The 14046-nt window shown below is 32.9% G+C and overlaps 1 protein-coding gene across 2 annotated transcripts in view; it reads right to left on the bottom strand.

Annotated features, from left to right (window-relative positions):
* EXOC6 (exocyst complex component 6) overlaps positions 1 to 14046 on the bottom strand; it is a 167726-nt gene that overhangs the window by 33119 nt on the left and 120561 nt on the right. For both annotated transcript variants that reach the window (XM_025042301.1, XM_025042300.1), the window contains exon 19: positions 10048 to 10189. In XM_025042301.1, the coding sequence (XP_024898069.1) occupies positions 10048 to 10189 (142 nt within the window). The remainder of the gene's footprint in view (positions 1 to 10047; positions 10190 to 14046) is intronic.

Below are 14046 nucleotides of genomic sequence, written 5' to 3' on the forward strand. Positions count from 1 at the left end.
CAGACACACCGAAGCAGCACCTTAGGACGGGAGTGGGCTTCGTCCTGCGTCCTCCAGGGTGCCCTGTGTCCTCCAGGGTGCTCAAAGCCTTTGGAAGACCCATCCCCCCACCTAGAGAGGGCCGGCCGAGGAGAGTGGTTTTCAAACTTGTGGCAGGCATGGAGGGCCTGTCAGCTCTGCAGAGACGTCAGCTGGTGGCCTCACCCAGGACAGGGTGACCCCTACAATGCTCTGAGGACAGATGTCCTTTGACCCCGGGTGTTGTCCACGAATGTCATCTGACCAGGGCTGCTGTGCGTCCAGCCCCCGGACAAATGCTTGCACTTCCTTACATATGCCAGTCTCTTTCCATTGTACCTTTAATCCTTCTACCTAGAGCATCTTTCCTCTTCTTTTCCATTGGATAACTCTTATCCTTCCATTAAATCATCATCTTCTATAGAAGACTTCCATTACCCTGCAGGCTGAATTAGGTTTCTCCTCTGTGCTCTCATCCCAACTTCCTGGCCTAACTATACTACCCATTTTGTTATCTTATAATTATTCAAGCCAAACCATGAGCTCCCTGAGGGTAGGAAATATACTTGTTTTTTACATGTCTATCACGTAGTACAATACCTAATGTGTAATAAGTAGTCAATAAAAATTTCTTGAATGAAGAAAAACTGAATAAATAAATTCTAAGAGGAAACTGACACATTTATTTGGCTTGTTGATTATATCTAGAATGATGCTGTCCAACAGAACTTTTTTGCAATAATGGTAACATTCTATACCTATATTCTAAACTGAATTTTTAGCTTTAATTAATTTAAATGTTAATAACCACATATGGACAGGGTAAATCTAGAACATTCTGTGCATATTTAGTATATTTATTTCAAAATAATTGATGGTGGGTCAGAATATCCTTAATGTTGTTTCCTTTGAAGAAAACTAAATTATGAATTGTTCTACTAAACAAGAATCTTCGAAAAGTAGACAATTTATTTTTAGACACCGCATAACTCAGTGTACAGAAAATGTTCAATAAATTCATTGAATACATGAATAATAATGCAAATAATTCATTTCTACCACTCTTCTCTGATGGATCAATAATTCTGGAGGTAGGTTTCAATCTCTGAAGTTTTTAAAAATTTGAACACTAATTTTTTAGAATCCCTTTAAGTACTGTCTTCAGATTCCTCTTCGCTTATCCAGATTCTCATTTTTATATGATTTATCATATTCTGGGGTTTCTTCATTCTCTTCCCTTGATCATCCTTTTATTATCTTCACTTAATAACGCCTATTTCCTTCTTTTGATATCTCTGTCTTTGTCATTTAGCCATGCAATTAAGGGTATTTTTTAGAAACACATTGATCCTGGTCTTCCAATAAGATATTTAAAAGTAGTTTCCAGGCTTTCTAATGTTTTCTGTTTGTTCTGTTTTGTTTTTAAAGAAAGCTCATCTAAATCTTTGTTTTTTTCCTCCTAATGACTTTTTAAAAACAAAAAATAACTTCATAACATATTTATTTCTTATTTTCTGCTATATACAGAACTTAATCAATGATTCCATGTTTAAAAATACTCTAAAATAAAGACTAGAAAGAGAGGTATCTAATCTTACTGAGTAAGTCTTTTGTAACAATAGAGTAAAACTTTGCTATATTCCCCTAACTAGGAAGAAGACAAGTCTGAACTAATTTAGATAAAAATGAAAACAAAAAGTAATACATGTGTGTGAGTTGTGATTGTAATAAACAAAAAAAGTCTTCTAAATTGGAAATCTATGAAATTTAAGAGAATAAAGACCATCTCTAGGTAATTTATGTGTATATAATCAATTTTCCTAAAAAGTAGGAAAATAGGGTCTTTCTGCCCTCAGGAGCTATATATAGGGTTTGGTACAGCGAGCAACAAAGATTGCTAAGAAGTCAGGCAACATAAGTACATATTCCAGCATGAAAATATAAAACTTGCCTTAAAATTAAATGCAGAAGGAGTAAGTCCTTGAACAATTTAATCCTAGGCAGACAGTTATCTTTATTGTAAGGTAAAGAATGGGTATTATCTGGAAAACATTTACATCAGGTGGAAAGAATTGTCAGGGGGGAGGGGAAAGGGAAGAAGGAGTGTCCAAGGAGTCAAAAAAGACTAACAAAAGATTGAAAAACAGGGTAGGGAGGCTAGACTAAAGTCTCAAGACTGTGGATGTCAAGGCAGGGGCATATAAAATAGAATAATTTTGTAACTAAATAAATGACTGAATATAAATGCAAAATAGTCAGCATAGTGAACAGATTTCTGATCATTCTTTTCCTGCTAGAACTGAAGACTTAAAGTAGCTCGTTAGAACTCAAATTTTTGGCTAGGCAAAGAAAGTATCCTATATTTACCAGATGTGTCATTAGAAGAGATGACTAAGAGCACCATCTAGTGGTATTTTTGGTGGTGAAGAAGAACTTCAAGGATCTTAGCATTTTTGGCCCTTAGACTTGCATTCTGTTACATGTAGTTGGCAGTAGTGGGATGCAAGCCTCTTGGACCCACAACCCTCTTCATTCATCACCTTTCCTTTATATAAAGTAGTATCTAGTCCTCTTCCCTTTCTGGGAATTAAACATGGGCAAAGTAGTCTCAATTTGATACTTTAAATGCCATTAAAACCAGGAATAAATTCAGATAGCCAAATAGTATAATAGCAGCCAGCTTACTTTTTAAAAAGACTTTTAAATATTCTTCTTATATTATCCACATGGTTTTCCCTGGATCCTTTTATTTTGGGATATGGGTCATTTTCAAGGCTAGAATTAGAGGCCTAATCAGAGGTCACTGTCACACACAAAAAAATCTATAAACTTTATCTTTTTTTTTTTTGAGGTGTATTAAGACTTTATCTAAAATGAATGAAGATCAAGGCCTTCATATCTAGAGATTCCCCAATTCCTCAATAACTCATCATTGAAACGGGTGCCAATACTCTTTCTTCAATCTGGAGCTTTCTAATGCCTATAGATTTAAGATGTTAAACTCTTAGGAGCCAATTACCTCATTTAGGTATTTCTATAAAATTCATGAAAAAATACATTCTAAATCTATTGTGGGTACTTCAAATTTGTCTGATTACCTGATGTTTTGGAAATATTCTGTATTTTGTTAGTGATGTGAAGAATTTCTGAGATACCGTTATAGGAACTTAAAAGAAGACATTTGATCTTTTCTACTACACAGCTGCATTTGTAAGGTACCTATATTGTGGCCCAATACATAACAGGTGTTTAATAAATATAAGAAATGCACATACACAGAATTAGAACATCAGCTTCATGCCAACTTTGGCAAACGCTCCCTTATCTAGGAAGTGATTTCTCTGGAACTTAGAACTATAATAGGATCAAAGGTTCAGTGCTTCTTTCAGAGGGGCTACATCTGCAATTCCAAAGTATGTATTCCTTGATGACTTCCTAAATTCTCCAACCACACAGCTACAGTAGTATTATGTTTTTGGTCAAGTTAACCAAAAGTATCCATTCATTCATGCACAGATTCTACTTAATATTCTCAACCTATACTTTTATCTATATTAGGTCTGCTACTTATACTTTCTCACAGTACCATATAATTCTCTTTTACAGAATTTAACAATTTACAATTAAATTTATTAGTGTAGTTATTTAATGACTGTCTCCCTACTAGGCTTAAACCCCACAAGGGCTAGGACGTTTTCTGTTTTGTTTACTACTGTATCCCCTAAGTGCCAAGCACATAGTAGATATGAAGGAATTAATTTATGAATGATTCCAAAGCCTCACATACTTCTTTGCCTTAAATTTTGCTGCTTCAGAATCTTAGAACTAAGGTATATCTTGGAAATTATCAATTCCAAATACCATATTTCAAGGAAAAATTGAGGCCTCTAAATTGTTGAATGCTTTGTCCAAAGCCATTTGCCCAATATACAGGCAGAGCCAGGACTGGAACCATGGTCTCAACTTCCTGACGTGTACTCAGACTATCTGAAGACTGATTTGAAAGCACTGTTTTAAAAAAGTTCTATATAAGTTCATATGATTCCACATTCCTAAACTCAGACATTCAATCAAGTTTGACCTAGTATAGGTTTAAAAAAAAAAAAAATAGAAAAAGATCCAAAGAAAACTGACCAAAAGAGAAGCAAAAATAATCCCATAAGAAAACATTAAAGAAACTATGACAGTTTAGCTCAAAACAGATGAAATTTAAGGATCATTTAAACATAGTCATCAATGTAAAGAAATTTTATAAATGATTGGTTATGTCTATATCAAGAAGTTAAAAGGGTTTTTAAGAACAACAGTATCAACTGGCCTTTACTTTTTGATAGAAAAGGCAGAACTCTGGAAGAAACAAATGTAGATTATAGAGACTTCCTGATTTGTTACTTTGCTCATTTATTTAACAAATACACTATGAGCATAGAATTTTGCGGGTGCCTAAAATTATAAATTCTATGTTGAATTTAACTGTCTACTCTGGATGGTTACATCTCATCTATCCTTCTTCTCCCTTTTTCTCTCTCTCTTTACACTTCACCTCTCTAGGCCTCTTCCACTGTGATTCTCTGACTCGAACCATCTTAATCTTATCAACTTTACCTTTACTTACTCACTAATTTTATGTATTCCCTTCTCCGAAATGTTTGGAATTCATCTTATTGTCTTCATTTCCACTGCATGAAGTCAAGATATTTTAATCCTTCACATGAAAAAGTTCAATAGTTTTTAACACAGATTTTGCTACTTTCTGTATCTCCCTCCTTTCATTTCAATTTCCACAAGACAGAGTTAACCTTCTTCTATGATAGAGATTTCATCATGTAATGGTCACAATTAAAAAGCTTCAGTGGATCTCTATTGCATATTAAATAAAGTCTAAGCATTCCAGAGTCTTTTTTCAAAAATATCTTTCAAAACTTTCATCATGCATCTTGTAGTCTAGTCACACAAGACTAAAGATTTCCTAAGCATTCTATCATTGCAGTACTTTTGCCTATGCCATTCCCTGTTTTCAGAATGTCCTTCCAGCTTTAGATGCAATCTTACTTATCCCAGCTCAAATTTCACTTCTATTATAGTCAATCTTTCAACACCATGGCACATAGAATTAATTGCTCCCTCTCTATAAGTAATATATATTTCTATAAAAAATTTGTTATGCTCTATTATGGTTATTTACATCTGTCTCCTCCTCAACCAAATAGATTGAGATCTTTGAAGTCTGATTTATCTTTGATTTCCCAGTACATAACAGGTAATAGGTTCTCATTAAACATTTGAATAAATGAATCTTCCTATAAATCAGTTGACTTTACATGGAAAATAATTCAGTTACAGACTGAAATTTTAGTTCAAGTTACTTAAACTCACAACTATGTGTGCCACAAGGAATACCAGAGAAAAGGGCACCAACATATTGTTTGAAAAAACAAGTGAGCACATAGATGGGTCAGTGCTAATTTTTCATCACCAGAAAAATAAAACAAGACAAACGAAAACTAAAAGCATATTGCTGAATGATATGAGGAACTAAATTATTTCTGACTTCCCATCTCTGCAACTTCAGCTAGATGTGCTATCTGTTTCTATCTGTGAACTAACATTCTGTGGCCTGGGAAATACATGTATAATGTTTTTACAAAGTAAAAAGAAGGAAAAAGAAACATTCTGCTTTCTAGTCAAACCAAATAAAAGGAAAATCTAACTCAGAATAAAAGCCATTCTTGATGCTTTTATTTCATATTCACCTTCAACTGCTTAAATTCTTTGACTTAAGCCTTTCTAGAGTTGTCCAGAATCTTTGGTAGATCATGATCTCTAGTTCTTGATCTCTGCCACCCAACTTCCTTGGACTCTAGATCTCTTGCTAGAGTAAAACAGACTAGTAGGATTTTATGTTAATCCCAAGAGCCAGTCACAGACTTTTAAGTAATGGTTTCTAAGCCTCTTGAGGAGAAAGTAATTACTATGAGTCGATATGGGTTTATAAAGAATCAGAGCAGTATAATTTTCTTCTTTGGAAGAGTAATTACACTGGTAAATGAGGAAAATTCAATGGTCATTATTATCCATATATGCCAGTAAGGCATCTAACAAAGTTGCTTATAACTGAGCAAAATTGTGAATTAAGATTCATTTAGGGAATTAGTAACTGGCTAAAAAAACTTAAGATACTCATAAAATTCTGAACAATGGATCTAAATCCATATGAAGGAGAAGTTTAGGTAATGTTGTGGTTCTCAAACTTTACTGTGCATGAGAATCACCTGGAGGGCCTTCTGAAAGAGAAATTGCTAGGTCCTGGGCCGAGTTCCCAATTTAGCAGGTGGGGCTTAAGAATGTGCATTTCTAACAAATTCTCAGGTAATACTGCTGCTGCTCATCTGGGGACCACGTTTTGAGGACCACTGATATACTGTATCTCAGGTTACAGACATCAGGTTTTGTTCAACATTTTGCTAACGACCTTGTTAAATATGTAAAAAGTGTGATTATAAATCTGCAGATGATGTTAAATTGTGATATAAAAAGATCTCAATAGGCTAGTTATGTGACAAATCTTAAAATAAAATTTAATAGGGATAATCTTAAAATTCTAAAACAAAAAGTAATATACAAGTATAGGATAAAAAAAAGAACCAGAGCTTAACAATAAAAAAAAAAAAAAAGTAAGATACAGAGATTTTAGAACATTATGGTTTTAATGATTCGAGAGTATACTCTGGCAACCAAAAAAGGTAATAACAGTTTGGGCTTTACAAATAAAATATAGAATATGGAAGAATAGTATTTGATAGTCCAATTACATATTATACTGGTCCCTGCACACCGAAGTATCTCTGTATTCAACTCTGGGTATCAGACATTAAATAGAAGGTAGTCAAACCAGTTGTTCAGAATTTTGGATCTAAAATCATACCACATAAGAACAGTAAGAGGAATTGTTGATTTCCATCCTTCAGAAGATTCAGAAGGCTATAAGAGCAGTTTTCATATAATTGGCTTATGGATGAGGATTTGGTTTTTTCTCTATAAAGAACTGACAGATATAGTTATCAGAATGCTTACTACACATGGCTGTCCAGCTAAGGAGAGGAGGGGGAAAAGGAGGGCTGAAATCCAGCTCACATTTCACTTGATAAAATATGCCTTTGTGGGGAAAATGGGTAAACCTTTTCTCATTTATATAAAGGGGACAACTCTGAAGAACCTTTTCCTTTTAGTGGTGATACATTTTCTAATTTGCACAAAGGAACAATATGGATTTGTGGTAACTCTAGCCTTAAGGTAGAATCAGGTCCACCAAGAGAAGTTTAGAGAAAGTGATTTCAGCTCGATGTAAGAAATAAGTAAGAGTGATGTATTATATGGAAACACATCTTCTACAGAGTAGTTAAATCCCCAAAATTGGATGTTCGAGAATAGCTGGACAACAACTTGGCAGGGTTATTTTGCAGAGGATCTCAAAGTAGACAGAAGAGTGTGAGTGTGAGTGTGTGTGTGTGTGTGTGTGTGTGCATGCACGCGTATCACCAGGTGGGTGGTGAGTCTCAATGATCTTTTAGCTTCTGGAATTCTACATCGTAACTACCTGCTTATCTTCTCCATATCCCTATTGATTCCTATGGTATCCAGATCCCTTCTCTTCACAAATTTACCATGCATTCTGGTCTTCCTCCTACCTAGACAAATTCTTCTTCCTATCTCCCTATCTTCTTCTTTCCCTGCCCCAATATGTAGAAAGCATATATACTGCATTAATATTAATAAAGTAAGCTTTATGTTTTTTTAGAATTGTTTTTTCTATATTTAAACAAACAAAAACAAAACTTAAAGAGGATTAAAACTTAAAATTCTTTTTAAATACTCATTAGAAAAAGCTAAGTTTCATTTTTAAGTGATGTATTAATCATTAAAAGTCATGAGTTGGAGGGTAGATGATCTTTTTACACCAGAAAGATAGTGGAATAAACATGAAAGATGTAATGTTGATGCATGATACTGTATTAAGTAATACATGATATTAAGCATTAAGGAGCAGAGCCATAGGCACAATCTTAAAAGTAGCTGAGTTATTGCCTGTGGTTTGTTTTTGAGTCCTGGTCTCTCCCTTTCCATATATATAGTGTCAGAACCGTGGTCCCCATCAGGGTAGGACTTATCTCTCTAGTACCTGACCTCAGGCTTCCTTAACTGAGTTACGCCTCGTTATTTAGAACCTTTCCTGGTCTCTCTTCCAAGAGGTCAATCCTTTAAGAAAACACAAGCATTTGAAAAGAAGCCTTCAGTAACTAAAGATAGAAGCTGTCTTATGGTAGGAGGGAGAGGCAAAGATTTTTAGCCTCACTATACTAAGAGAAATGCACATAAAAACTAAAAATCTTTAAATAAAAAAAATCTTTAGTTTTTATGTGCATTTCTCTTAGTATAGTGAGGCTAGCTCTTCACAGAGAGAGGTAAGAGAACAGAGAGAAGATCTAGATACCTAAAGTTGCCTAACCAAAAAGTAATTTCCATTTTTGAACAAAAAATCTAATTGAGAAGACACAACCAAATGCCAATAAACAGTCAATCCCCTAATTATCTGAATCCACATTAAAGATGTAATAATAGAAAATGGCTTTACCAATATTTCTGTAAGATGTTTATAAAAGCAATGCCATACAGGAATGATCTTACAGAACAAATTTTAAAGAACTTGAAGAAATCAGTTTCAAATCATTTGTAGAATAGAATAACAATTTGAGCTTGGAAACTTGTAAAAGAAAAAAAGGACATTTTCTTGTAAATGTTTTTGTAAATACAAAATAAATGCCATTTAGTAAATATTAGTTTTTATTTTGAGAAAGAAATAAAATGAAGGTTTTCTAATTACAGATAATTAGAAAAGCTTTCTAGGAAAGAAAATAAATCTTCCTCTTCCCTAGAGGAAAACTATCTTTTGCTTTGTAGATAAGTATTTCTCTTTTTTTGAGGGAAACAGGGTTTTAAAAACTTTGGATTAATTTTTTTGTGCATAATAATTGATTCTGATCAAAGAACTGACATAATTATTCTTTTTAATATCAATTATATTTTCTTTTTCTAGAAGAATGTCTTATACACAGTGGGCAAACAAATATTTGATATTTGGGGAAAAAAAAATCTGTCACTCCTGCTTCAGTTGCAAGCTGCTGACATTTAATTTTTTAAATGTCTTTTACATAGAATTTATTATTGCAAAATTTGCTTCAGACAAATATTTTATAATCCTTCTTGTATCCCACTGATTTTCAATTTATTAACAGAGGTGCCTGACTGAATTGTCAACCAGGGATTTTCATCATTTAATCGGTGGTATGCTGTTTATCTGAAAGTGCTTAAAAATTGCTCTGTATGCTCATGTCCTGTATTTAAAGAGTCACAATTTAAGGCTGATAAAACCCACATTCAGAAGCACATATAACAAGGCTAATATCCAAATAGCACATCCAGTTTTGAGGCTGAATGGCAAATGTCAACATTAGATTATAGAATCTGCTAACCTTATCACCTAAAGAAAATAAAGTGAAAACAATGGCAAAGGTAAAGGCTTAAGAAATTCTTTGGGGAAGAGAACAAAAAATTTAGAATATAAAAAAAGAAGCTTCATTTGGAATGCAGGGTTCTAAGATCATCCTTCTAGCAAATATCTAAAAAGTTACTTACAGGGAAAGTAAGAATGATTTCATTTATGACAAACATTTGGGGAGTCCTGGCAAGAAGGCAAGAATGACCAGAAGAAGAAATAAGGGGGAAAATGAGCCATCTTTTTAATGATCCTGGTCTAGATTGCCACTTCAGTGCCTCCCTAGAGGCCCTAAATGTGAAGCTGAGATATTCGTCTCTTCCCGGAAGAAAGTTGCTTCTAAGGCTGCTGAAAGTTTAGCTCAATCAGGCCTCTTCCCTCCTTTCTTAACTGTCCTACTACATGCCTTTTTTTCCCCATATAATTTAAATATAGATTCCTAGAAATGCATGAGATTTAACCAACAAGGTACTTACATTCACACTGTATGACATCTAAGTTAAACTGCTGAACGGCTCCCATGCTTATCTGTTTTAACTCATTGTCCAGTAACATCTGCATTAAGGATGTTGACAGATGCTGGCAGGCAGACATGCAAGCAGTCTGGGCAACTTTCCCCTGTTTAAAACAAATATCCAAACCAAAAAATAAATAAACAAAGAAACAAACACAGAAATACTTCACAGAGTATCAGAAAAATTACACACACACACACAAACCTGGCAATCTTTTGTTGCTTTTGGGGGGGTACAGTGGTAATTATTGGCCTTTCTGTTTTTGTAATCCGAGTAGCTATAAACTTTTAGCATAGGAATTAAAATTAATATTCTTGTTCACTTGTCCCTCTCAGGACATAAGTATCATTAAAACTCTAACTGCACACAGGAAAATTAAAATACAAATAAAAAGGTTAATTATTTCACAACTCTAGAAATGTCTCAAGTATTTTTAAAAAGCACACATTAAAACATGACATTCATGACATAAAATAACTCATATTGACAGGAAATTTTATTCACATAATATTCTTTAAGTTCTCTTTTACATAATTAACCAAGCCAGAATCAAAATGTTAATAAACAGTGTAATTTATTATCATTTAAACTGTACCTAAAATTCAAAATAAACTGAGTCATACTTCTTACTTCTAATCAGAACATTGGTTTGTAGCATAGCTTTAATTAGCAAGGGAAAAAAAGGCTTTCTTGCCAATATGACTTCAAAATCATCTATAGATTTACATTTAGGTTTAAAAAGTAAGTTTCAAAATCATATAATTTAGAAATATGTAGTTAAGTAAACTACAAGTACTTGTGGTTTTCTTTCACTATACATATATTAGAAAATATATTCTACTATAATAAGCTCCTAAAACACTATATAAACTTTCACTGATAGCCTTAATTAAGGCTATAGTTTCTCAATAATGATAAAAATGATAACTTTAAATGTTTAGCATTAGATTACATAGCTGAATCACAATACAATATCACTTTTAGTATAAATTGTTTCCTCAAACAGGTTTTTTTATTTCAACTAGAAGTTTAAAATAATATAAAAACTCTTTTAAAAAAGTTTTCCAGTAAAATACTGCTCCTAAGATGGCTATCTCTAACCTACCATTATGTAATAGGATTCAGAGATCATGAACGTGGTTAGAAATAATGACTTTTGAAAAATGTGTCATTTTGCTTCATTTGCATTAACAAATATTAACCCAATGATTTTTGATAATTGTTTTTTTTTCCTACTTATCACAAAGGCCAAGAAAGCTACAAAATAATGAAAAATATCTCGCAAACATAAATTCTACATATATTGGTATAAAAATGTTTAGAGTTGATGTGTTAGAAAAGTATGAAAGAACATAAATATTTTCATAATATTTACTAGAACTATACTTGTTCTTTAAATTATACATTTAAAGTTAGACTAGAAATAAGCAACCTTTATGAATGAGTCTTTAGGATTTAGACATTATGCACAGTGAAAAACTGCATATGCAAAATGGAATGTCAATTTCTCAATCAAAATCTTTAGAGATAAAAGCCGATGCAAACAATATATTTGACAGATACTGATGAACTGCCAAAAAGGAATGTAACAACCAATGCAAAACCCAGCATGCTTCAAGATCCCCCAAACTCAAGAGGAATTAGTCTGGGAGACATGCAGCTTCATTACCCAAGTAGAATAATATCAATATGAATGGGAGGGGGGGAAAAAGCAGAAAAAGGAGAAATCAATGGCATGTAATTTAATTACAATGTAATAGGCTTGAGACTTCTTAATGGAAACGTCATTTTGACCTAATGGAACTAGTGCATGTTGGTTTAATGTACTTCTCTATCCAATCAGCTCCATATCCTACTTATGTTGCCACTATAATATACTAACTACAAAATCAGACTAATAAGTTGCCAAAACAAAATTACTATTATAGTCATTTCATAAACAAACACACTGCACAATATCAATGGTCTTATTTTAAGGTGATCTCTAAGATTTAACATGGATTTATATGCTGTAAATTACTATGTAGCAATAATACTGGAGCCAAAAATAATGATGAGTATAAAAATACAGACTATTCCATAAACCTGCTGGAAACAGGTAATGAAAACACAAATATACAGGAGCTCACGTGCACACATCCATACACACAGACACACACATGAATTTAGTTTTTTGTTTAAATCACATATGTAATAATAAAATGCTAATACTAAATTTCTTTTTCTTATGCATATTAAATATAGCCTTATTGCTCTCAAGGACATAAGTTTAAAATATTTGTAAAATATTTTATAAATCTTCAAATGAAATAAATTCTTTTTATATCTCAAAACTGAAGTAAGTATCAAAGGTTCAGATTCTTAAATTTTTAAAGTTATAGTTTATAAAATTATACATGTTTTTAAATGTAGACTTTCTAACTATAAAATGTACACGAATATTCTTAAATTTAACCTACTACTTATTTTTAGAAAGAAATAATAATATATCATTTTTTAGAATAAAAATAACCTAAGTACTTCTACAATTATCTTAAAAACTAGATTTTCTTCACTAGAGATACTCTGGACTTTAACATTTTAACAAACAAAGCCAAAATAATTAAACAAAGTGAGAAAAGACAGCATATTTAATAAATTTCAAGCACCTAGAAATTTCTGCTGCCCTCAACCGAAAAATTGCAACTATTAACATTTTCTTTCCCCTTAACACCACAAAGTTCAATAAATAAGTAAAAACACCTGCCAAACTTTTAAAGGTAACTACTTTAACATTTTGCTGAAAAACAACTTGCAAAGAGAGAACACCCTTAGACAAACTTCTTATATTTCAAAGGAACTTGTAAAAGAGAATCTGCTGACATATTAGATCCTTTTTGCATTACCCAAAAGCTTTTCTTCTAAGAACAATTGTGGTAAAGAGACATTTGGCTCCTAGGAAATTCCCAAAGGGTCAACCATATGCATCCTTCCATGGCACCTTCACAGTATTGCTTTCTAGATCCATGTCTCAAAAGCAGCTTTCATCATTTACTTGTGTGTCAGTCAATATGATTTATGGACTGCATTCAACAAAGTCAAAGCATATAGAATGAGAAATATGACTACAATCTGCTAATTTGTTTTGTATTGAGCCACTTAAGAGTCAAAGACCTGATGTCAGACCCAGACCAGCAACACAATTAACCAGTCGGTGACAGATTCATCCATCCTCCCTGCCAGGCTATGCCAATCAAAGACAGCATAAGGCGACATTTGGTGAAATCAGTAAGAAAACTCATTCTCTAAGTAACCTATGTGAGATCTTGATTGACACTTTTTGAATTTAGTTTGTGGAACACAGACACTCTTTACCAATAGTCCCTCACTGCAAGCTGTGAAATAAGGCTTTTAATGCCAATCACTGGAACAATAAACCACCAACCACCAACCCTCGATTTAAAAAGAATCAAGAAAACACATCTGTTTGTATGTCGAGCCAAATTTCCAAAATAATTTACTATTATAGATTAGGCTAAGATACTCTATTTCCTTTGAAACATCATAAAATGACATGGTAACAAAAATATAACCCATTTTATTAGATTATGATTCAAAACTATTTTGGTTTCAAAGTAATGTTTTGATATATCTACTCTAATATAATAGTAAGAGAAATGTAGAATGCTTAAAAACTAATTTGACACATTTAAATTTTCATTTGAAGTTTTCATTTGTCTCACCATTCTCTTATTTCAAAGATCTAATAAAAAAAAGGCAGGTTTGATTTCAACAGTAATTATTTGAAAGCAATGCTGCTTTCATTCTCTCAAGTACATTTAACATAAAAATATGCTTTTGAAATCACAACCATTCTTTCTGTATTCGTCTACCTTCCTTAATGATCCCAAGAGAGCCCACTTTCCTTTATTTCCATCCCCAGAAAAGGTCGACTTTGCACAATAAACGACTTTTTTATTT

This window comes from Pteropus alecto, unplaced genomic scaffold (assembly GCF_000325575.1).
Source record: "Pteropus alecto unplaced genomic scaffold, ASM32557v1 scaffold88, whole genome shotgun sequence".
Lineage (NCBI taxonomy): Eukaryota > Metazoa > Chordata > Mammalia > Chiroptera > Pteropodidae > Pteropus > Pteropus alecto.